Here is a 26,299-nt window from a genome sequence, read left to right on the forward strand (position 1 = left end):
AATACCCTATTGTTGTTTTAGGTCCAAAATGGATGACTTTACATTTACACATTCAAGTCCATTTGCCAGAGTTTTAACCATTTGTTTATCATATTAGTATCTTGGTAATCTTTTTCATTAACTTCACATATGTCACCTATCTTTGCGAAAACAGTAAATTTTAGTTGAGCTTTCAACTCCCTTATTGAAGTAGTACATACATGGAATAGGAGCTACACCAACACAACTCTTTGCAGTGATGTCAATTTGCATCAAAATGCTGTTCCATAAGCCCAAAAAGTCTCCCTAAGCCCCACTCAGGCAGCCTTAACCCAAGCCTTTTCTTTGCCATCCATTCCTCTACAGCTGGGCATTAACAGCTGAACTCCCAACACTGAGCAGGAGTAGAAAGCTCATTAAATCACTCAGCACAGTAGATGAGGAGCAGGAATGGCACCAACTTGACATCTATGACTTAACATTAGACATCACATTCAAGTATTAACAGAACTGGTTTCTCTAATACAATGGTGCATACTAGAATGTGTAAAGGATCTTTGGTTACTTGGATCTGTATTTGGCTTATGACACGCAACTGTAACACTTACTGGCTGTGAGTGGGGAGAAACCACAAGCAAGTGTAAAACTGATTGACTGAGGGTGAGGAGAAATCAAGTAATGACACAGCAGCTTCAAACTTCACTGAGTTGGAGGGGGGCAGGGAGCAGCGAGTGTGTGTGCGCGCGTACACGCACACGTTGTGGTGGTGACAACTGCTTGTCTGTAGCAGGGGAGGAGAGGAGAAGCACTGAATACATTGTGAATGGGGATGTGCGAGAGGGTCTTAACTGAGTCTTCTGTAACAAAGGAATACGGATAGGGAGTGTTTCCTAACATTTTTTTACTTTACAAATGCAGATTTATGATGCATATTTTGATCCATAACACACAAACCTGATTTATTATATATTGAATATTCCAAACTGCTTTTGTTTTTGCTGGCATCCGGGGTAATGTTATTTTTTTAGACATTAAAAAGAGATCATATTGCAAAATAGTTGGGAAACAGTGGGTTTAAGAATGGGAAGCAAACATTAGTAATGAATAGATGATTCTCCTACAGGACAACACTAATCCCTCGACTCCTGGGAGTCAAGATTAGGCACATTATTTTTATTATATTTTATTTAAATGTTAAGCAGGATAATAGCAAACTTCAAATGGATATACACATGCTGATGCAATGAACTTTAACAAGGCAGTATAATGTTTTTACTTTGAAAGGAAAAAGAGCAATGGACCTGGGGATGGATATTTAAAAAAGATTGAAGGTGGCAGGGGAGATCAGACCAGGGTAGATTTTAAAAGGATGTTTCCATTTGTGTGGGAGACTGGGACATGAGCCAGTTAAAAGTTAAGGGATCTCCCATTTAAGATGGAAATGAAGAGAAATATTTTCTCCAGAGGTTGAGTTTTTAAAATCTTTTCCCCAGAGTGATGGAGACATGGTCATTGAATACTTTTAAGGCAGAGATAGATAGACTCTTGACTAACAAAGTTTATCAGCAGGAGGTGTGATGTGGATTTGAGGTCACAATCAGATCAACCATGACCCTATTGAACAACAGAATAGGCTTAAGGGACTGAATGGGAGAAAGTGAGGACTGCAGATGCTGGAGATCAGAGCTGAAAAATGTGTTGCTGGAAAAGCGCAGAGGTCAGGCAGCATCAAAGGAGCAGGAAAATTGACGTTTCAGGCATAAGCCCTTCTTCAGGAATCATGGCCTATTCCTGCTCCTAATTCGTATGACAAGTCTGAAAGCACAAGGCTTACTAGCATTGTAAAGAGGGGCAGTGAAATAAAAAACAAGTCATTATTAAAGTTTGCAAATCAATACTTCAGCCTCAGTCAAAATATCAAGGTCTTGATGAGGTTTACCACATTTGAGGGAGTTTAGTTATGTGGACAGGTTGCAGAGGTTGGGATTGTCCTCCCCTCAGCAGAAAGTCCCAATAAAAAGGTATTCAAAATAATTCCCAGAAGAACTAGAACAAAATGTGAGACTAAAATGTCAATCTAAACCTAATGCTCAAGCCTCTGGTGTGGAATTTAAACCCACAATTGTTTTAGTTAAAAGCAGAAATGTTGCCAATTGAATCATAGTTGACACCAATTCTTTAATGAACCGTAGTGCACAGTCTGTGGAGTTCCAAGGTGTGAATAAACTATAAAAAAAAGTTTGGAGATCCTCAAAATCCAGTGAAAAAAGCCATTTTATTTATGTTCAATAATACCACAGGAAACAGGGCCAAAATAAAAAATAGATCTTCAACAAATTAATTTATTTTCACTGAAAAATACAATAAACATAATGCAAGAACGGGTATTTTAAATTGTGGTGACCTAATTTGGGAAAACGAAATATACTAGAAAAGACGACAACTAAAATAAAAGTGAATAGATAGATAATAAATACATGAAGTGGCAGAAGACAAATATGGATCAGATCATTGGAATGTTAAAGATCACCATGGTCCATGTGGCCAATCCCATAAGAACAAGAGAGGGAAGAAGAAACAGAGTGAGAATATCAAAAGTTCTGATCCAAAGCATTTGTCTTATGCAAGCATTATCGATCTGCATTCTGGAATCTCTTCATTCTCCCACAGTGCACCATGCAACTCAATTCAACTAATTTCCCATCTAACCATTACATGCTTCCTCTGAAAAGGAAATATTTAACATTAGCCATCTCATCAATGTTCATATTCCTATTTAAATGAAAGCATATTTCTATTCATTGAGTTACAATGGAATGGAATCTGCAGCTTAGCAATTCAAGTATCAAAATGAAAACCATCTGGAGGAATTTTTCACTGAATGTCCCTTTATGGAGAAGGCAACCAATTCCAGATAGGTTTTGGTGTTGGCATGATTGGTAACAGTTTAAGCCAAACTGCTCCACTGGGGTACTTCCATCAGGTTAACTATTTACTCTTGCTATGGAAATTTTGGAAAATAAAATTACTGTTGTTTCTAGTCTTACTGTTTCAATTATTAAAATTATGTAAGACGACTGAAGAGTTTCCTGGCTGACGGCTTCAATTTAGCAGCTCATTTGTGGATTTGGTTACATTCAAATGTTTCAAAAGCATCCGAAGCCTGCAAGTTATCTTTGAAGTAAAAATGCAGGGCTGGGGGGGGGAAAGAGCAGGAGATTGGGATCAGTGGGATAGCTCTTTCAAAGAGCCAATGCAAGATTAATGGGTCAAATGGCCCCACTTATGCTGAAGGATTTTAAGAATAAACACAAGTGTCAATCCTTTGTCTCCCTCAGATGCTGATCCATTAGCTGTACATCTTCATCATTTTACGTTTTCATTTTATCATAGATTAGTTATAGCACAGAATATTCAATATTTTTCCTGTTGATAATAGTTTAAACTGCATGATCGCGGTTAAACTGACCTTTTCAGCAGAATGGAAATGAGTAATTACAGTGAGTAGGTCCAACTTTGGGTCATAGACAGGCTCTTGCAATTGTTAGAAACAGCCAAGTGAACCAGTGGGATTAATCTGGCTCCTGCACTGGGCTCTGTACATTGTGGAGCCTGCATAAAGTTTGCAGAACACAAAATATTATGAAATTAACTGACTGCTACAGGATTCAGTATTGAAGCATCACCAGCAAAAACAGCATTATGAATCCAGTCCCTTTAAAATAAAGCTCTTTGAAATAAAAATTTAGGAATAAAACTTCAGGTAAGCCCTATAAACAAAATCTAAATATTAAGCTAATTTCTATAAACTTGCACATAAATTACTTCATAAATGCTCTTAATTAGATTAAAATCTGACCAACCAATTTATACAATCTAGATATAACCTTTATCTCCTTTTTTAACATCTCTCGCAACAGGTTTCTGCTATATTACATTTACACAAGAAAATCAAATAGTTACCAAGGCAATTATATGACTAATATACAGACGTCTTCTTTCCCTAGTTGAGAAACAAAGACCTTTTCATCTGGACCTGAACTACTGAAGTTTAATGTGTATCCACTTTGGGGATGCCCTACTTCCAGGAATAAAACTTCAGCTTGGTGAGAGGTGGAGAAGTGTTGGGGTCTTCAAATAATTTAGATTTGTTGGATCTGTACTGTTCAAATCAGTTGGCAAGCACTAACCTTATTAGATCTTAATTAGATTAGAAATTAGATTTTAATTTGAAAAATTATTCTTGGAATGCTGGTGAGGCAACATTTGTTGCACCTCATTGGCAGTTACCAGGAGGCAGTAGTTGGTGTGCTACTTGTTTATACATGTGCTTGCTAGGATATTTGTGAGGGCATCAAGAGTCAATCATCAGCTATGGTCTATAGTAATGTCTAGGATGGAACAGATAGAAGAGGCAGGTTGAAATATTATAACAATCTATCATCCATTTCTGGCTTTTGCCTTACAAATTACCAGAGTGAATTAAGTCAACATCATAAACCTGTTGTTTTGGGATTTGAACACTCAGTCTCTGGGTTTCTCATACTACTGTAACCATGGTCAGCCAGCCAAACCCAATTTATCACCAGCAGTCACAAAGTGCAACATGCAGCTCTGAAGTTGGTACCTCTTGATTAAAACCTGGGACTGACCGGTATCACCATCAGTCTGTATGCTTTGTGTCAGTCACAACTGAAAGTTGAATGCTTTGTATAACTCCCCTATCGATCTAACAATTGAAGTTCATGCAATTTGCAGGACAGGGAATGGATGGGAGTAAGAAATAGAGCACAGTTGGTAACAATAGCACCTCTCTACACTAACAGACTAATACCACCCTGAATTGTCATTAAAGAGGTAACACTTAGTTACTGGTGAAAATCTCACATACATAAAATGAGTGGTTAAGGAGTGTGGTCAATTCAATTGGGTCCTGCTTCATCATCTCCTATCAATCACACCATGGTTTTATTGTATTCCAATATTAAGGAGCTTTGGCTCTTATATGCTTCTTCAGTTTTAATGGATGGTGAAATGATTTCAGATGATGTTTTGGAAGTATCAGTAGAATAGTTGTGCATTACAAGATTACAAAATGAATACTTGGCCAATACAATTAAAAGAGTCATGTAAGGATGAGCTTCAGTGGTACAAGCGTTTTGCTTTCATCCTTATGAGTACTGACATTTGATAACTGCCCCGTTGAGTTACTTACATCAAGGTTCAAGACAGCTGGCAGTTCACCACAATTTGACAAGTTATTTATAATAACCTACTGCAATGGAAAATCAGTGGCATCTGAGTTTTTAGATGACTGATGCTGTGAAGAGTCCTAACAGATTACAATTTGAAAGAATGAAACATCATCAACCCTTCCCCAGTAAAGAGGCAGCTACATTTAGCAACTGCAGCTGACCACTACAAAGCACAGTGAAATGACACTGCTATGGAGCAAGTTTCACTTTCAATGATTACTTTCTGGTCAGATGTAGACAAGTATCACACCACACTCAGGAGTGTTGGGAAATTGGCTGAATGGACAAACATGTACCTAGTTTGTCTGCAGCACACACATCTATATGTGCAAACCACAGAGGGACAACGGTCACCTTCTTAATACTTTCCTTTGAACCGTCATACATTCTGTTCTCTTTCAGAAACGAGATGATCACTGGGTAACAAGAAACGCACCATAACATTCTCTTGAACTGCCAAACATGTCAGGTCAAGGAAGCTGAAAATGTGTGGTGATCACAGTGGTGGTGTGATTAAAGACTATTACCAGAGTTTAGATTGGGGTAGGGGGATGGATTTCCTCAACAGTCAGAAACAGAATGAAAGAGGCCATTGGAAGCAAAACAGTCTTTTGGTGCACAGTTGAACGATCTTTTGGAACTGCAGATACTTCTCCCTCTTTGAAGTTTCATAGTCCAGAGAGATACCAGGTTGTCTAGTTACTGAGCGGTGGATGATGCAGGGATGAATCATCAAAAAGTGGATTCTTGACCTCCATTTCCCCGGTCTGTGACAAGAGAAAAAGAAAAGCTGAGAGGTGAGACCCAGCAGGCAGATTCAGAGGAAATGGGTGTGCTATTGAGACCTGCCTAGTGGCCATTCCCATTCAGAATCTTCTACCTACCTGAAAAGGTTTAGTCTTCAGAAAGTAAGCAAAAGAGACTTGCGAATGGGTGTGAATCTAACAGGAACTAGCTGTTCAATCACAGACCCCACTGTTTAGAGAAGCCTGCAAGTTAATGGGCCTGTAAAGATGTAATGATATGGCTAATATCTGCTGTCTTTGCCTGGCTGTGAAGTGCATTTACATAAGAAAAGCCTGGTGGAGTTCTCCCCTCATCACCCGCACCCCACCACATTGTCCTACGAGCATCTTATTCACAAGCAGCAGTAATAATAGCATCAGTGACTGAAACTGCAGTAAAACTTGTTCAATCTTCTTAATGACACAATTCATTTATCCTTAAATTGTGAAAACCCATCAGAAACACAGAATTAAGTCACATTTAACACTTCACAGAAACAGCTTCCCCACCCTCAATCCCTTTTCTGTAAATTCCCCCCTATCCTCTCTCTGCAAGAGTTATTGTGGAAGCTGCTCCCCTGCAGGCAATATGGCACTGGTAGGCATATCGACTGCAAAAGCCTTCACCATGGGCCTGATCCAATCATGCTGGCCAACTGTATGCCTGCAAGTCAGTGTCAGTTATGGATCAGTCAGCAGCAATCTTGTCTTTGAATTGGGGTTTAAGTCCCATACTGACTTGAACACAAAATCCAGATAGATACTGCATAGCAGAACCAAGGGAGTGTTGATCTTCTTTTGGATGTGACATTAAAGTGAGACCCAACTGTGCCTTCATCCAGATATATCCCATGGCAACAATACTAAAAAGTGGAGAGTTCGCTGTTCTCTATATTTATCCTTCAACCAACAATAAAAAACTTTGGTCATCATCACATTGATTATAGAACATGCAGTGTACAACCATTGTGCATTATCACAGTAACCATACTTCAAAACAATATTCATTGTTTGCAAAGAAATTGGAGCAATGTAAGCTCAAGAAGACACAATATCATTACAAGTCTTTTTCTTTCAGTTGGGGTGACTGGGTAATGATAAGAAAGAAATTAACCTGAATATAGTACCTCATCGTAGTCTCAGGATGCTAATTAGCATTTACAAAATCATTTAATGCTGGTCTGCTGGTAAATGTAAGCTAGCTGATGTTGAGTAAGGCCCCACAAAAAGAAAACAAATGTACAGTCAGAAAATGTGTTTAGTAAGGTGGATAGAATGTTGGCCAGGTTATAAGGAACATTCCTTATTTTTATTCAAATGGTATAATGGATTTTTAAAATTGTCCAAAGCAGATCATATTTGAGAATTAATAGCGTTATGCCATCAAAATGTGCAGTTTAAATAATTTATTGCTGCTAGCCAAATCCTTCTGCATCTCCACATGGTGATGGAGTGGACGTTTGAGATTATTTACTCTGCATATGTATAGAATGACACAATACCACAAGCTCCTTTGAAATAGATTACTTACATACCTACGGTCTAAAGTCAGAAAAAGTACAGCTTTCCTTACATTATTGGTGCCCCTAGTAATATGTAGCTTCAGGTTTTGTAGTAATATTCTCATTCCCTAGGACTTACTGGAGCCAGTCCTGGACATTCATAGACTGTGAAATCGCCATCTTCATTCTCTCCCTCAGATTCTGTCGCTGATTCGGGTACTTTGGATTCATCCTTATTTCTAATTTTTTTCAAAAAAGAAAACAGCTAATTATATTATCCTTCTGTGCAATGTCTATCATCATCTGCCCTCTCTCCATCCACTCCCACTCTCTCCCCCCCACAATGTACAGCTCTTGTACACTAGCTATGTGCTGACACACAGCTGCTGTACAGCCATCAAGATTCAAAGTAAATAGACCAATTAGCACAGTCTAGTTAACATGCCAAAAGGAACAGAAGGTCCCCTCCCGAAATTCCTCTACCTCCCACTTTACACACTCCCTCCTGCCCATTGGTTTTAGCTGCTGTCGACTCTGTCAATGTTTCCCATCCTATCCACTTGATGTTTGAATAAGATGCACATCTTGACTTATACTTGACCAACTTGCTCATTTGAACTGCATGAGATGACTGGAAAATTCCATATTATACCCCTGTTCCTAACAAATGCGGTTTTCTGACTATCAAAGCTACTTTAGAATTGGCACAGTATTGAGCAACATGATTGCTTAATTTAACTGCAGTTTCATACATATTATGAGAAAGATTATCAGTACATAATGGATCTGAATACTCACTTCTCCATCGATAGCATCTGCTGCTTCTGATGTTGGTAGTGGTACATCTGGGCACTCTGTGCCAGCTTCTTGTCACCACTCTGTTCAAGCAAGGGCACATTTTTTAAAAAATGAGGTTGAGCATAAAATGTTTTCAGTACCTTTATTTGGTTATCACACTAAACATTTATATTACAATTAGCAAAAGACTAGTGTAATAGAATCTCATAGCACCCATCTATTTAGCCCCACTCCTCTGTAGACTGAAAACCTTTTATTAAGTAGATGTCTAATTCCCTTTGTAAATTACTTGTAATCTGTTCCCATGACTCTTTCAGACAGTACATGCTGCTGTGTAAATAAAATTGACAAGGCCTCTCTCAGAGTCTCATGCTGAAATGCCTCTAATCAATGTCCTTTTAGAATTCAGTGATATTATTTTGATGCCATTTAGTGTGACAGAAACTAATGTGGATGTCAAAATTGTGCACAGGTCAGTGCATGTGAAGCTGGCCACAAAGTTATGCTAAGGATTGTGGATTCAGAAAGTACATACACAGCCCAGTTGAGACTCAAATCAGTTCAGTTTTGGACGGCAACCTATCATAACTCTGAACCAAGGAGTTTACTCTAAAGACTTCAGCAGCCAATAATATGGTCACTATGCTCCCATAATCATGGCTTTTCCTAGTTGGATGCTACAGGTAACAGGTAAAGAAATACATTTTTAAAATGGTCTTCTTTTGGTTGAGAATCTGTGAAAAGTAACTTGAATTTCTATTGCATTTCATTGAATATCTCATTTCATGGAACTGATTATTTCTAAGTACAGCTGCAGTGATGTAGGAAAACATGGCAGGCACTTCACACAAAACATGGTCCCAGAAACAAGAATCTGCTCAACCTGATGTTGGTTGATGGACATACATTTGTCAAACAGCTGGGAGATATCCTTGTTCTTCAAAAAAGGGCTATAGGGATTTTTAGCATTCATGTGGACACTGACATAGACAAATGGAGCTCAGGTTGATACCTGAGGATGATTCTTCCAATAACTCAATGCACCTCAGTATTATCCTACAGTCAGCCTCCATTACAAACTCATGGTTAGATTTGAATGCCAAAATCTCAAATGTCTGACTTAGAGACAAGATCACATTCACATAAAGCTCCCACAATGTATATTTTAAAACCAGCTGGTCAGGTGTTGTAAGAACTGAAAGGAAGCAGGTCAGGTAGGAGGTAGGTTGCTCAGGTTTGGAAAGCAGATAGAAACCTTGTGTTTGGTTGGTTAAGGTCCTATCTTCCCCATTGTTGAAACTGTGTCTCAGCAAGACAGCAAATCAATTTACCAACACCATTCAAGGCTTGGACTATATTTATAACCCTCCTGGTTCATTAAGATTCTTTAGGGAAGGATGCCCTCATCCCATGAATGAATTAAAAAAAATCTATGTGCAGATTATATATAATTTAAATACCATTTTCTTCTGAACTTACCAAGGGTTTCTCAGGTTGCGCATTAGATCCAATTATACCATAGCCTGGATAGTCTGCTTTCTGAGTTAATCTCACCTCTTTCTGTAATCTAGAATTAATTTTTAAAAAATCAAGTAAAAGCATAGGTTACAGAGAGCTACTTAAATGCCATTTATTTGACTTAATCATGTTCTTATTGACAGATCCACGCCTGCCCGACTACAACCCAAGCAAAATCTGAAAAGTGCACCAGCATGGACATAACAATTGAGAAAGCTGTCAAGAATTATATTTTGGAAATATGGAAGAAGAATGGCAATCATGCGGATGCCTGGCCTCAGAATGCTTGTTTTCTAGTACAGGCAGGTATTTTTGGAAGGAACATTGGATACATTCAATTTTCAACAGTATGTTATACATTGCTGGCAAGAAAAATACTTGTAAAGCTATAATCCCCAGCCCCAGCATAGCTAGACTTCATAAAGCATGCTTATAGTATTCTAATTAAATTTATCGAGGTCAAAATCTGCAGAGATTTTCTTTTCCATGCATTATGCCAAACTTCCTTCATCCCCTTCATACGTTTTTCACATCTGTCCTTCACCCAGAGATCCAACGCTATCAAATCTTTCAACTTGATTCAGAAAGGCGAAGATTGTCCGAGGTGACATACACACATATGGGTCTTCCTCTTAGCTCAGTATTTGCCCATAGTGCTGTAGTGGCCAGATTCTGCATTCTATTACAATACTGTTCACAGATAATGACTCTAGTTGCTCTATTTGTTTTATTTGCAAAATGATGTCTGAGACTTGCTCAATTTTGAGCAAAGCAACAATTGCGAGTGGATTTTCAGAAGTATGTAAATTGATGTAGAGGTCTCTAATGTAGAGGCACTAGCCCATGGCTAGTAAGGCCTAAAGTTCACTCCATCCATTTTACAATCTACTTGTGCCAAAGAAATTCAGGGCATTTGCCTCAAACTCCCAATTCAGAAGTGTATTCAATGCAGTAATCATTCTTTATTTGAAGAATTTTCTTAAATCCACCCTGTATTTGCCTTTTAGTAATATCACCATCTACCTCTTTATTGTACCATCACAGAGTGTAAAGTAGTCCAAATTTAGTTTATTTCTTAACTTAAGATCAATTCTCAGTTGTACCCAAAGGTCATATTGTCCAGTCTTTCAAAAATTAGTCTTTATAGATCCTCAAATGAAGACCGAAATACCAGCCATGACCCCAAACCATTTGACAGCTCAGTTTTGGACTAGAGAGGGGAACAATGCATTCGAACTCTAGAGTCATAAAATTCTATTATTTCTGAACTTCCAATTTGCTTCGTCCTCCTCGATTAGAAACTTGAAGTTTACCTGTACCAGCAGATGCCAGCAATGATCAGTCCAGAGACCCCCGCCACTGTGCATACAATGATCAAAGCTGAGGAATGAAGAATGACAAATGTCAATAACTTTCAAAAGATCTGCACTTGACAGGCCTTTTCTACATTTCATACAATCTAAATATGTAAAACTGTTACATTATCAAATTTAACTTGACTAACCACTTAACCGCTCACCTGTTCAAGGAGTATTAAGTGGATAATTGAGTATGTGAAAATCTCAAAGGAAGCATCTTCCATGGATAAGAATTCACTCTCCAACCACGCAACATTTTCATAATTAGCCACCCATTTTTTTGAAGCACCAAAATTCTACCAAATTAGTGACCATTGTATTTTACACACTCAGTGTTCCATACAAGTCCCAGAATAAAATGAATGCTCAAGTCCTCCATACATGAATTGTACTGTGTAAAATTGATACAGTTCTACTATTGGTAGATTGAGAAGATGCCAATTTTATTCCCAATCACCACACACCAAAAGTCAGTGAAAAAAAAAGTGAGCCCAACGGCAGCAAATACTATACATGAAATAATAGCCATAAGTGGGCGGCACGGTGGCACAGTGGTTAGCACTGCTGCCTCACAGCGCCAGAGACCCGGGTTCAATTCCCGCCTCAGGCGACTGACTGTGTGGAGTTTGCACATTCTCCCCGTGTCTGCATGGGTTTCCTCCGGGTGCTCCGGTTTCCTCCCACAGTCCAAAGATGTGCAGGTCAGGTGAATTGCCCATGCTAAATTATCCTTAGTGTTAGGTAAGGGGTAAATGTAGGGTTATGGGTGGGTTGCGCTTCGGCGGGTCGGTGTGGACTTGTTGGGCCGAAGGGCCTGTTTCCACACTGTAATCATAATCATAAATGATAACATACTGAGAGGGCAATTCACTTATAAATACAGAATTGAGGTACAGGGTGACAGTTAATTTAATAACTCTAAAAAGTGAGATCTGGTCCTTCAGAACTAGCTGTAAGCATTCACGATTCACCCTTGCACCGTAAACATAGTTTCAAGAGGAAATATTATAAGTAAATTGCATGGTTGCTACCAGGCTAATTATCTTCAAGAAATCTAAATACCAAAATTAAACAGAATTTAAAGGTCGGGCTTCTAATTGCTTACTGAAAACAACTTTCTGTTGGACAGCACACCTAATACCTAAAATACCTCAAAAAAAGAGAGCAGCTCTTACAGCCACAACTTTTTCCCAGCTTCCATCTTGGATTACCCAAAGCATAGTGGTCTGAAGTATTAGAGCAATGGCACGAACATAGAGTCATAGAGATGTACAGCATGGAAACAGACCCTTCGGATCAACCCGTCCATGCCGACCAGATATCCCAACCCAATCTAGTCCCACCTGCCAGCACACAGCCCATATCCCTCCAAACCCTTCCTATTCATATACCCATCCAAATGCCTCTTTAATGTTGCAATTGTATCAGCCTCCACCACATCGTCTGGCAGCTCATTCCATACATGTACCACCCTCTGCGAGAAAAAGTTGCCCCTGGAGGTCTCTTCTGTATCTTTCCCCTCTCAGACTAAACCTACGCCCTCTAGTTCTGGACCCCCCAACCCCAGGGAAAAGACTTTGCCTATTTGTCCTATCCCTGCCCCTCATAATTTTGTAAACCTCTATAAGGTCACCCCTCAGCCTCCGACGCTCCAGGGAAAACAGCCCCAGCCTGTTCAGCCTCTCCCTGTAGCTCAGATCCTCCAACCCTGGCAACATCCTTGTAAATTTTTTCTGAACCCTTTCAAGTTTCACAACATCTTTCTGATAGTTAGGAGACCAGAATTGCACGCAATATTCCAGCAGTGGCCTAATCAATGTCCTGTATAGCTGCAACATGACCTCCCAACTCCTGTATTCAATACTCTGACCAATAAAGGAAAGCATACCAAACGCTTTCTTCACTATCCTATCTACCTGCGACTCCACTTTCAAGGAGCTATGAACCTGCACTCCAAGGTCTCTTTGTTCAGAAACACTCCCTAGGACCTTACCATTAAGTGTATAAGTCCGGCTAAGATTTGCTTTCCCAAAATGCAGCACCTCACATTTATCTGAATTAAACTCCATCTGCCATTTCTCAGCCCATTGGCCCATCTGGTCCAGATCCTGTTGTAATCTGAGGTAACCCTCTTCGCTGTCCACTACACCTCCAATTTTGGTGTCATCTGCAAACTTACTAACTGTACCTCTTATGCTCGCGTCCAAATCATTTACGTAAATGACCAAAAGTAGAGGGCCCAGCACCGATCTTTGTGGCACTCCTCTGGTCACAGGCCTCCAGTCTGAAAAGCAACCCTCCACTACCACCCTCTGTCTTCTACCTTTGAGCCAGTTATGTATCCAAATGGCTAGTTCTCCCTGTATTCCATGAGATCTTGCTAATCAGTCTCCCATGGGGAACCTTGTCGAACGCCTTACTGAAGTCCATGTAAATCACATCTACTGCTCTGTCCTCATCAATCCTCTTTGTTACTTCTTCAAAAAACTCAATCAAGTTTGCGAGACATGATTTTCCACGCACAAAGCCACGATGACTATCCCAAATCATTCCTTGCCTTTCCAAATACAAGTAAATCCTGTCCCTCAGGATTCCCTCCAACAAGTTGCCAGCCACTGAGGTCAGGCTTACTGGTCTATAGTTCCCTGGCTTGTCTTTACCGCCCTTCTTAAACAGTGGCACCACGTTTGCCAACCTCCAGTCTTCCGGCACACCTGTGACTATCAATGATACAAATATCTCAGCAAAAGGCCCAGCAATCACTTCTCAGGCTTCCCACAGAGTTCTCGGGTAAACCTGATCATGTCCTGGGGATTTATCCACCTTTAACCATTTCAAGACATCCAGCACTTCTTCCTCTATAATCTTGACATTTTCCAAGATGTCACTATCTATTTCCCTACAGTCTTTATCTTCCATATCCTTTTCTACACTAAATACTGATGCAAAATATTCATTTAGTATCTCCCCCATTTTCTGAGTCTCCACACAAAGGCTGCCTTGCTGATCTTTGAGGGGCCCTATTTTCTCCCTAGTTACCCTTTTGTCCTTAATATATTTGTAACAACACTTTGGATTCTCCTTAACTCAAAGCTATCTCATGTCCCCGTTTTGCCCTCCTGATTTCCCTCTTAAGTATACTCCTATTTACTTTATACTCTTCTAAGGATTCACTTGATCTCTCCTGTCTAAAAGTGACATATGCTTCCTTCTTTTTCTGAACCAAACCCCCTCAATTTCTTTAGTCATCCAGCATTCCCTATACCTACCACCCTTCCCTTTCACCCTGACAGGGATATACTTTCTCTGGATTGTTGTTATCTCATTTCTGAAGGCTTCCCATTTTTCAGCTGTCCCTTTACCTGCGAACATCTGCCTCCAATCAGCTTTCGAAAGTTCTTACCTAATACCGTCAACATTGGCTTTTCTCCAATTTAGAACTTCAACTTTTAGACCTGGTCTATCCTTTTCCATCACTACTTTAAAACAAATAGAATTATGGTCACTGGCCCCAAAGTGCTCCCCCTCTGACACCTCAGTCGCCTGCCCTGCCTTACTTCCCAAGAGTAGGTCAAGTTTTGCACCTTCTCTAGTAGGTACATCCACATACTGAATCAGAAAGTTGTCTTGTACACACTTAAGAAATTCCTAAGCGTTTAACACTATGGCAGTCCCAGTCGATGTTTGGAAAGTTAAAATCCCCTACCATAACTACCTTATTATTCTTACAGATAACTGAGATCTCCTTACAAGTTTGTTTCTCAATTTCCCTCTGACTATTGGGGGGTCTATAATACAATCCCAATAAGGTGATCATCCCTTTCTTATTTCTCAGTTCCACCCAAATAACCTCCCTGGATCCATTTCCGGGAATATCCTCCCTCAGCACAGCTGTAATGCTATCCCTTATCAAAAATGCCATTCCCCCTCCTCTCTTGCCTCCCTTTCTATCCTTCCTGTAGCATTTGTATCCTGGGACATTAAGCTGCCAATCCTGCCCATCCCTGAGCCATGTTTCTGTAATTGCTGTGATATCCCAGTCCCATGTTCCTAACCTGAGTTCATCTGCCTTCCCTGTTATGCCCATTGCATTGAAATAAATGCAGTTTAATTTATTAATCCTACCTTGTCCCTGCCTGTTTGACTCACTTCTGTTCTCAGCTGTAGCCATCTCAGATCGATCTCTTTCCTCACTACCTCCCTGGCTCTTCCCCCCCCCCCCCCCCCCCCCCCACCGCCACCTTACTAGTTTAAATCCTCCCAAGTAGTTCTAGCAAATTTCCCTGCCAGTATATTAGTCCCCTTCCAATTTAGGTGCAATCCATTCTTCTTGTACAGGTCACTTCTACCCCAAAAGAGATTCCAATGATCCAAAAGTGTGAATCCTTCTCCCATACACCAGCTCCTCAGCCATGCATTCATCTGTTCTATCCTCCTATTCCTGCCCTCACTCACTCGTAGAACTGGGAGTAATCCTGATATTACTACCCTTGAGGACCTCCTTTTTAAATTTCTGCCTGACTCTCTGTAATCTCCCTTCAGAATCTCAATCTTTTCCCTGCCAATGTTGCTGGTTCCAATGTGGACAATCACCTCCTGCTGACTCCTCTCCCCCGTGAGAACATTCTGCACCCTCTCTGAGACATCCTTGATCCTAGCACTCTGCTTTTTCTCTGCTGTACCTCTGACTAAAGAATCCCCTAACACAATTGATCTCTTGGAAGCCGACGTACCCCTTGTTGCATTACAGCCAGTCTCAATACCAGAAACTTGGCTGTTCGTGCTACGTTCCCCTGAGAATCCATCACCCACTACATTTTCCAAAACAGCATACCTGTTTGAAATGGGTATATCCACAAAAGACTCCTGCACTAGCTGCCTATCTCTCTTACATTTCCTGGAGTTATCCCATCTAGGTGACTATTTCTGAGACTTTCCCCCTTCCTATAACTGCCATCCATCACATACTGTTGCTGTTGCAAATTCCTCATTGCTTCTATCTGTCTCTCCAACCGATCCACTCGATCTGCTAAGATTCGCATCCTACAGCAATTATGGCAGATATAATCCGCAGTAACCCTTAAACTCTCTTTAAACTCCCACATCTGACAAGAAGTACATATCACTGCAAAGGCCATTTTTGCTCCTTCACAATCTACAGACCCAGAAAATAACAGTGTTTTATTCCTCTACAAACACTGCCCCAGGTTAAATTAATAGCTATGGCTTATATTTTAAGTTTACTCAAGAGACTTATCTCCAAAAACATATAATCAAGAAAGAATCCACTGTACCCACTACTGCAGCCTTTCTATTGGACAGACTTAAAACAACAATTAACTTATCTGATTCTGTGCTGTGAACTTCGCCCAACAGTTCCTCCAAGATTAGTTGTGAAATTCACTGTTTGTTAATTTTCCCAGATGCACTCCGTTGTCCAGCGACACATTAATTCAGACAGCAAAGGCAGTAACTGTGCAGGTTCTCTCCCTCTCTCTACCCCCTGCACTGTCCTCACCATGTGCTTCCTTTGTCTGCTCTTCTCCCTTTTAAACTGCTGTTGTTTTGACTTTTATTTTCCAAAGTTCCAAAACAATCCAACAGCATCTAAAACAGTAATTGCTGCTCCTGGAATTCGAGGAAATTACCTCCAACACCTAACATACCTCAAAAAAAAAGGAGCAGCTCTTACAACCAGAAATTTTTCCCGTCCTCCACCTAGGATTACCCAGAATGTCATTTAAAAAGATAATTCTTCTTCTTAAAATCACTGAGACACAGGATGGAAGGTATCCTTAAGAATATGTTCCCCCTGTGTCTGAAGCTTGAGTGGAAAACTTGCCGACTAGACTTTGGAACATTGGTAATCAGACCTGAATAACTCACTCAATTCCTGTTGGCCTTTCATAAATGAGGGTACAAGCTTTTCTTTGCAAAAGTAAACAACAGGACTGTTTTTATATGCTGCCTGATATGTTCACTCAACAGTTGAATATTACCTCACAATTTAACAGCCTGTGATTAACAGTAATATAAGTGGGGGCTGTCAAGTTAAAGTGTGGATGTGTGATCACTAAACTGGGACTTCTGTGGTAATGAAACTATCTACACCATGACAATTTGTAAATTTATACAGTCTTGAGGCTGTGTGTCAATTGGTTTCAGGTTTTGAGGCATCTGCAATCTAAAGTACAATAATGATTAATCCAAGTGCTGTTGAGAGATTCAAGCAAAGCTTTGACAGCCATATTCAGTACATTTTTGGATTTTCTTTACTAACATGTATTAATGGCTTTGAGATTCACAGAAGGTTTAATAGGAGGGAAAGCTGAGGAGACAGAGAGTTCTCTCTGATAAATGTTGTTCAGGTATTGTGGGTGTCAAGAAATATCTAAAATTACTTTAACACCACAACAAAGCTAACCCTTACCTTTTTTAAAAAAAGAGTTCAGATTAGTAGGAACTGCACCATGTATAATTGTATGCTGCTCTGATTAGAATTACTTCTATTACTGACCAGTGCTGCCAACAGTAGCATGGATTATTGTCACCCATGTGAAATCTATCATTTTATACTGAGATGTAAAAAATTAATAATGGGCTTGGATAGAGTGGACAAGAAAAACCTTACTCCCCCCCCACCAGTGGAGAGGTCAGTTAGTAAGGTGGGAAAGTGGGGGCGGGGGGTGATGATGGACGCAGAATAAAAGGTGATCGGTAAGGCATTAAAAAGGACTTGAGGAAAACTTGCTCAGCCAGAGGGTGGTTGGCATATAAAATTCATATTCCGGGTTGGTGGTTGAGGTGGAAACCTTCATCTCATTTAAAAAGGAAGCTGGGTTTGCTCCTGAGGCACTGTAACCTGCAAGGCTATGAACCAGGTGCTGTAAAGGATAGAATGAGCAATCAGTTTATTCAGCTGGCACAGATTTGATGGGCAGGATGGCCTCTTTCTGTCCTGTAACAATAGTATGGTTCCAAGGTTATTTAGCTTCAGCTAAGATATTAACAAATGTTAAACTTAATAATATCACCATGTGTGTTTGCACATCTGTCGTAATTGGCTGCAAGGCTGTTTGATGCAGCCCTGGAAAGGCTCAAAGTGATGGCTGCCCCCCCCCCCACCAGTTAACCCACTGCTTAGATAGGGCGTTGGGCAGTCAGACCCTCTCCACAATAGGGATAATCTGGATGAGGAATGGTGATTGATTATGTATCCCTTCTTTTGCTGAGGACCCGTTAGTAATTCCCCAAGTATTTCCTGTACTGATTCAGTTATTGCTTGTACGGCTCTAGTAGATTGTATTTTTTGGGGTATGTCTATATTCTCTGGGCTTTTGATCAATCATCTGAAAAAACCTAATGCATGCAGGTGTTTTTTGAAATACAATGCATACTTACTGAGTAGAATGGCATCAGTGAAAGGAACATCTCTCTTTGGAATACTCTTTATTGCTGCCACTTTACCAGGAACGTTTGGGGGTGCGCTTGCTGTGGTTGATAACATTTCTTTATTAGATGATATGTCTGCACGAACCCCTTGCGATTCATCTTTTAAGTTAGCAGGTTTATTCTTGCCAGCTGTTAAATGTACAATAATGATTACAAGTTGTTACTTGATAAAAGATCCATCTCAATATTTGTTTGAAGCAAAGTGTAAATAAGATGTGCCAGAGCAATGAAGGTCTGATACCTCTGAATCGCAGGATTGTGGGAGATGGCTCTACTGCTTGCAATGTAAGGCAGTCCCACCTCTACGTGATGTTGCAGACCAGCATGATAAAGGATGTCCTTCATTTTACCACAGGGAAGATCAGTTCTAACCTACTCTCAGGGACCTCTTTCTCTCGAACTGCTACAGGTCTATTCTCTTGGATTACACCAGGACGTCACTTTACAGAGTGAAGGTGACATTTATTTTTAATGCAAATACAATGTTTAATAATGCTGCATTGTGCAAGTGGCCATTGCTGAGGCCTTCTGATTTCTGTCTCCCCTTTAAAGCAGCAGCAAATCTTCGTGATGCACTTGTCTTGCTCAAAAATGCATCCTCATCCAATGACTGTCAGCACCTTAGAAGAATATCCAATCAAATCCTTGCACAACACACTCCAGATATGCCCTTTACTACAGGAAGTGCTCATTTTTCACCAGCCTTTCTGGTTTAGGGACAAAGATCAGCATGAACTCATCACGTTTTTGTTTTTAAAATAGTGATAATTCGTGAAAAGAAAGTAATATAGTGCTTCAATTTATTGCTTTGCTGCTATTCTTTCTTTTCTCAAGGGTTAGGCTGCTACTGTGGTGTTTTCTGCAGTCATTAATAAGTGCCCAATTCAACCTTCTGTACCTTGCAGCTTATTCCTCAACAATGCCTAAATCCAAATGAAATTACCACAAAGCTCATCACTGTTCCTGAGTCCCTTTCACTCTAGCACCTAATCAACTATAATTTCGCACCTTATTCTGCTGTTTCAGGCACTGTCAACGTAACTTTCCCTATAGTCCTAAACTGTGTCCATTCATTTCAAAATGATTTTGTCACACCTACACATTTTAATTGTATAACCAAACATAAGCAGTTATAAAATTTCTAACATACAAGTGTGCAACTTCATATTTACTGCCTTATGCTGCCTCATAGCCTGCAAGTTTCACCTTCAAATAGTTATCCAATTTGTTTTTGGACTTCACTATGAAATCTGCTTCCATCATCTTTTCAGACAGTGCACTCCTGATCATATATAGAAACACAGAAGATAGGAGCAGGAGGAGGCCATTCTGCCCTTTGAGCCTGCTCTGCCATTCAACATGATCATGGCTGATCATCCAACTCAATAGCCTATTCCTGCTTTCTCCCCATATCCTCTGACCCCATTTGCTCCAAGTGTTATATATCGCCGCTTCTTGAATATATTCAATGTTTTGGCATCAACTACTTCCTGTGGTAATGAATTCCACAGGTTCACCACTCTTTGGGGGCGGCACGGTGGCACAGTGGTTAGCACTGCTGCCTCACAGCGCCAGAGACCCGGGTTCAATTCCCGTCTCAGGCGACTGACTGTGTGGAGTTTGCACGTTCTCCCCGTGTCTGCGTGGGTTTCCTCGGGTGCTCCGGTTTCCTCCCACAGTCCTAAAGATGTGCAGGTCAGGTGAATTGGCCATGCTAAATTGCCCGTAGTGTTAGTTAAGGGGTAGATGTAGGGGTATGGGTGGGTTGCGCTTCGGCGGGGCGGTGTGGACTTGTTGGGCCGAAGGGCCTGTTTCCACACTGTAAGTAATCTAATCTAATCTAATCTAATCTAAAATCAAATAAAAAGTGAACAAAATGGCAACCATGTAACCATTACTGATTATGGTCTGGTTTCCATTTAGTTCAGGAATGTTCTTTAGGGTCTACTTTGACTCCAGAATTATAGCAATGTGGGTTAATCTGATCTGCTCTCTAATCAATTAGGGATGGACAATAAATTCTGACCTAGTGCCCGATGCCCACCTCCCATGAACAAATTGCCAATGATCTTAAATCTGTCCACTCTGGTCACTGATTGTCCTCTTTGCATATTTTAAGTAAATCATACAGCTTTGAAGTACTCTATTAAATCTCTAAGCAGAGCATTCAAGCTTTTATAGTTTCTACATTTAACTAAAAGCATCCTATTCCTGGTACCATGAAATAAAATATACATTTTGATGGTGACAAATACTCCTAAATATCTGAATAGTTGGGAATCAAGCCAGAGAAGAAAGTACCATCAAAATGGCAAACTCAGAGGTTGTGTTTAAAGCTGGGACTAATGGAATTAAGAGTCAAAGTTATACAACATGGAAACAGGTCCTTCAGCCCAAACTGGTCCATGCTGACCATGGTGCCCACTCAGCTAGTTCCATTTAGAGTCACAGAAATGGACAGCACGGAAACAGACCCTTCAGTTCAACTCATCCATGCCGACCAGATATCATTGAGTCATAGAGTCATGCTGACAAAAGAGGCCTAAGGGGCAACTTTTTCACTCAGAGTGGTATGTGTATGGAATGGGCTGCCAGAAGATGTGGTGGAGGCTGGTACAGTTGCAACATTTAAGAGGCATTTGGATGGGTATATGAATATGGGTTTGGAGGGATATGGGCCACGTGTTGGCAGGTGGGACTAGATTGTATTGGGATATCTGGTTGGCATGGACGGATTGGACAGAAGGGTCTGTTTCCATGCTGTACATCTCTATGACTCGTTCAGGTCCTGGGGATTTATTCACTTGTGTTTCAAGACATCCAGCACCTCCTCCTCTGTAATATGGACATTTTACAAGATGTCATCATCTATTTCCCCACATTCCATATCTTCCATGTCCTTCTCTACAATAAACACTGATGCAAAATACTCATTTATTATCTCCCCCATCTCCTGCGGCTCCACATATAGACTGTCTTGCTGATTTTTGAGAGCCCTATTCTCTCCCTAGTTACCCTTTTGTCCTTAATATATTTATAATAATTGCCTGCATTTAGTTAATATCCCTCTAAAACCTTCCTATCCATGTACCTTTCCAAATGTTTTTTAAATGTTGCTATTGTACTTGCCTCAACCATTTTCTCTGGTAGCCGATTGTACATATGCTCTACTCTGTGTGAAGTAGTTGCCCCTCAGGTCCTTCATAAATCTTTCCCCTCTCAACTTCAATTTAGGCTCTCTAGTTTTCAATTCCCCATCCCAGGGAAAAAAAAACTATACACCATTCATTCTATGTCCCTCATGATTTTATTCACCTCAATTAGGTCATCCCTCATTCTCTTACGTTCCAAGGAATAAAATCCTATCCTGGCCAACCTCCCCTAATAACTCAGGCCTATTAGTCCTTGCAACGCAGAATACTGGGCTAATGGTAAAATTCTTGGCAGTGTGAATGAACAGAGAGATCTCTGTCCAGGTGCATAAATCCCTGAAGATTGCCAGCCAGGTTGATAGGGTTGTTAAGGCATATGGTGTGTTGGCGTTTATTGGTAGTGGGATTGAGTTTTGAAGCCACGAGGTCATGCTTCAGCTGTACAAGACACTTGTAAGGCCGCACTTGGAGTACTCCGTGCAGTTCTGGTCACCCCATTACAGGAAGGATGTGGAAGCTTTGGAAAGAGTTCAGAGGTGATTTACTAGGATATTGCCTGGTATAGAAGGAAGATCTTACAAGGAAAGACTGAGGGAACTGCGGCTGATTTCGTTGGAGAGAAGAAGGTTAAGAGGTGAGTTAATCGAGACATATAAAGTAATCAGAGGATTAGATAAGAGCCATTTACCTCAAATGGTGAAGGCTAACATGAGGGGACAGAGCTTTAAATTGAGGGGTCATAGATTTGGGACAGATATATTTGGGTAGTTTCTTTACTCGGAGAGTAGTAGGGGCGTGGAACAGCCTACCTGCAACAGTAGTTGGCTCGCCGACGTTAAGGGCATTTAAATGGGCATTGGACATACATATGGATAATAATGGAATGGGCATCAGATTAATTTTGCAGGTCGGCGCAACATTGAAGGCCGAAGGGCCTATACTGCGCTGTAACATTCTATGTTCTATATTCTAAATCTTCTTTGCATGCTTTCCAGTTTAACTATGTCTTTTCTATAACAGGGTGACCCAAACTGTACACAATACTCCAAGTGCGGCCTCAGCAACAACTTATACAACTGTAACACAACATTCCAATTCCTAAGCTCAATGCCTTGACCAATGAAGGCCAGTAAGCTAAAGCCTTCTTCACCACCCTGTTACCTACGACGCCGCTTTCAAAGAACTATGTACTTATACTCCTAGGTCCCTCTGTTCTACAACACACCTCAGGACCTGACCATTTACTGTATAATTCCTGCCTTGGTTTGACTTTACAAAGTTTAACACCTCACACTAATCTGCACTGAATTGCATTTGCCAATCCTCAGCCCACTTCCACACTTGAACAAGATCCCTCTGCAATTTTTGATAACCTTCCTCACTATCAACGATACCTCCTAATTTTGTACCATCCGCAAACTTACTAATCATGCCTTGTACGTTCATATCCAGATCATTCATGTAAATAAAAATAACAAAGGTCCCAGCACTGAATCCTGTGGCATACCACTACTTACAGGCCTCCAGTCCAAGAAACAACCTTCAACCATCACCCTCTGCTTCCTATCTTCGAGCCACTTTTGGAGAAAGTTGGAAACTGTCAATATGCAGGTTCCATCATTGTTGGAAGACACACCATAGTTCCAGATGACCGTAGGGCTGCTCTTCCATTAGAGAAAGACAATTAGTGGTGAGTTTGATGTGCGAGTCACCAAGCCTCAGGTGAGTTCAAGTTTGAGAAGCAAGACCTCAGCCAGAGCAGGATGTTTACCTGTGCTGGATTCTGGATTAGTGGTGCTGGAAGTGCACAGCAGTTCAGGCAGCATCCAAAGAGCAGCGAAATCGACATTTCGGACAAAAGCCCTTCATCAGGAATAAAGGCAGAGAGCCTGAAGCGTGGAGAGATAAGCTAGAGGAGGGTGGGGGTGGGGAGAAAGTAGCATAGAGTACAATAGGTGAGTGGGGGAGGGGATGAAGGTGATAGGTCAGGAAGGAGAGGGTGGAGTGGATAGGTGGAAAAGGAGCTAGGCAGGTCGGACAAGTCCGGACAGGTCATGGGGACAGTACTGAGCTGGAAGTTTGAAATTAGGGTGAGGTGGGGGAGGAGAGGAAATGAGGAAACTGGTGAAGTCCACACTGATGCCCTGGGGTTGAAGTGTTCCGAGGCAGAAGAAGAGGCGTTCTTCCTCCAGGCATCTGGTGGTGAGGGAGCGGCAGTGAAGGAGGCCCAGGACCTCCATGTCGTCGGCAGAGTGGGAGGGCGAGTTGAAATGTTGGGCCACGGGGCGGTGTGGTTGATTGGTGCAGGTGTCCCGGAGATGTTCCCTAAAGTGCTCTGCCAGGAGTCTCCCCAATGTAGAGGAGACCGCATCGGGAGCAAAGGATACAATAAATGATATTAGTGAATGTGCAGGTAAAACTTTGATGGACGTGGAAGGCTCCTTTAGGGACCTGGATAGAGATGAGGGAGGAGGTGTGGGCGCAGGTTTTACAGTTTCTGCGGTGGCAGGGGAAGATGCCAGGATGGGAGGGTGGATTGTAGGGGGGCATGGACCTGACCAGGTAGTCATGGAGGGAACGGTCTTTGCAGAAGGCGGAAAGGGGTGGGGAGGGAAATATATCCCTGTTGGTGGGCTCTTTTTGGAGGTGGCGGAAATGTTGGTGGATGATTTGGTTTATGCGAAGGTTGGTAGGGTGGAAGGTGAGCACCAGGGCGTTCTGTCCTTGTTATGGTTAGAGGGGGTGGGGTCTGAGGGCAGAGGTGCGGGATGTGGACGAGATGCTTTGGAGGGCATCTTTAACCACGTGGGAAGGGAAATTGCGGTCTCTAAAGAACACACCTGGTGTGTTCTGTGGTGGAACTGGTCCTCCTGGGAGCAGATACGGCGGAGGAATTGGGAATACGGGATGGCATTTTTGCAAGAGGTAGGGTGGGAAGAGGTGTAATCCAGGTAGCTGTGGGAGTCGGTGGGTTTGTAAAAAACGTCAGTGTCAAGTCAGTCGTCATCAGTGGAGATGGAGGGGTCCAGGAAGGGGAGGGAGGTGTCAGAGATGGTCCAGGTAAATTTAAGGTCAGGGTGGAATGTGTCGGTGAAGTTGATGAATTGCTCAACCTCCTCGCGGGAGCACGAGGTGGCGCCAATGCAGTCATCAATGTAGCGGAGGAAGAGGTGGGGAGTAATGCCGGTGTAATTACGGAAGATCAACTGTTCTACGTAGCCAACAAAGAGACAGGCATTGCTTGGGCCCATACGTGTGCCCATGGCTACCCCTTTGGTCTGGAGGAAGTGGGAGGATTCGAAGGGAAAATTGTTAAGGGTGAGGACCAGTTCTGCCAAACGAATGAGAGTGTCTGTGTGCTGTCAGCATCACTCTGCATCAGAAACCGACTGTCCAGCCAACTGAGTTATCTGACTAGTGGCAAGACGAGAAGGAATGAGAAAAATGCACAGTAAACCAAAGATGGAGGATTGGAAGTTGCTGGAGAAAATTCTGGTCGAGTGGAATGAAGGTATTGAAGGACATATGGATAAGATGATAACTCTGAAGTAATTAAATATACAACAGTGGTTAGCACTGCTGCCTTACAGCGCCAGGGACCCAGGTTTGATTCCAGCCACGGATGACTGTGTGGAGTTTGCACATTCTCGCCATGTCTGCATGGGTTTCCTCCAAATGCTCCAGTTTCGTCCCACAATCTAAAGATGTGCAGGTCAGGTGAACTGGCCATGCTAAATAGCCCATAGTGTCAGGTGCATTAGGCAGGGGTAAATGTAGGGATATGGGTCTGGGTGGGTTACTCTTCAGAGGATTGGTGTGGACTTGTTGGGCCAAAGGGCCTGTTTCCACACTGTAGGGAACCTAATCTAATTTAAAAGTAGTCCACAAAATTAGAGGAAATAGGTAGCAAGACATTATGCTAGCAATCCAAAATTCTGAATAAGCTAGGCAGTGTATGGGAGGTAGTGAAACCTCCATTAATTCTTGTACTGCTTTCACTGTTGACAGTCTCGTGTCAATAGACAACAGCAGGCACACCCAGTCCTAGTTCATGTAGCCCTGCAATTGTCACGGCAACAGATCAAAGTGGGCCATTTTACAGCAAGTAATGGCAATGATAGAATCTGCCTGCAGCAATGCCTTTAAACAGAGGAACAAAACACTGCAGGGGCCTCAAACAAAGGACACAAAGGGTCTCAAAACAACTATTTCACAGTTCGAGTTTGATCTGAAGCCTTCTGTCAGTCTGTGTGCAGTGTACTTACTCTCTGCCGCAGCCGCCAGTTGTGGTGTATGTGGCGTACTCTCTTTTTTGGCTAATAGTGATGCTATGTAATCAATATCACCATCGATATCAGAGGATCCATGACGTATCCCTAAGGGAGCAAGAAAACAAATCTGAATACACCAAACTTTGAAGTGTTTGAAATGAGAATGAGAGAGATCAGAAAATCAATCTGCTATGAACTGCTGATTACCTTATAGGGTGAACAGGCTCCG

At 41.5% G+C, this 26,299-nt stretch overlaps 1 protein-coding gene across 1 annotated transcript in view; it reads right to left on the reverse strand.

Moving 5' to 3' along the window:
* Nucleotides 1–2,235: 2,235 nt before the first annotated feature.
* Nucleotides 2,236–26,299, reverse strand: part of LOC122564748 (neural proliferation differentiation and control protein 1-like) — a 212,601-nt gene continuing 188,537 nt past the window's right edge. The window contains exons 3-9 of the mRNA XM_043719908.2: nucleotides 26,065–26,175; nucleotides 18,597–18,776; nucleotides 11,151–11,217; nucleotides 9,799–9,886; nucleotides 8,320–8,399; nucleotides 7,661–7,760; nucleotides 2,236–6,001 (exon numbers count right to left, since the gene is read on the reverse strand). Coding sequence (XP_043575843.1) covers nucleotides 5,930–6,001; nucleotides 7,661–7,760; nucleotides 8,320–8,399; nucleotides 9,799–9,886; nucleotides 11,151–11,217; nucleotides 18,597–18,776; nucleotides 26,065–26,175 — 698 coding nt within the window. The 3' untranslated portion in view covers nucleotides 2,236–5,929. The remainder of the gene's footprint in view (nucleotides 6,002–7,660; nucleotides 7,761–8,319; nucleotides 8,400–9,798; nucleotides 9,887–11,150; nucleotides 11,218–18,596; nucleotides 18,777–26,064; nucleotides 26,176–26,299) is intronic.

Source organism: Chiloscyllium plagiosum, unplaced genomic scaffold (assembly GCF_037043375.1).
Source record: "Chiloscyllium plagiosum isolate Xiang-an unplaced genomic scaffold, Cpla_swu_hap1 HiC_scaffold_21, whole genome shotgun sequence".
Taxonomy (NCBI): Eukaryota; Metazoa; Chordata; class Chondrichthyes; order Orectolobiformes; family Hemiscylliidae; genus Chiloscyllium; species Chiloscyllium plagiosum.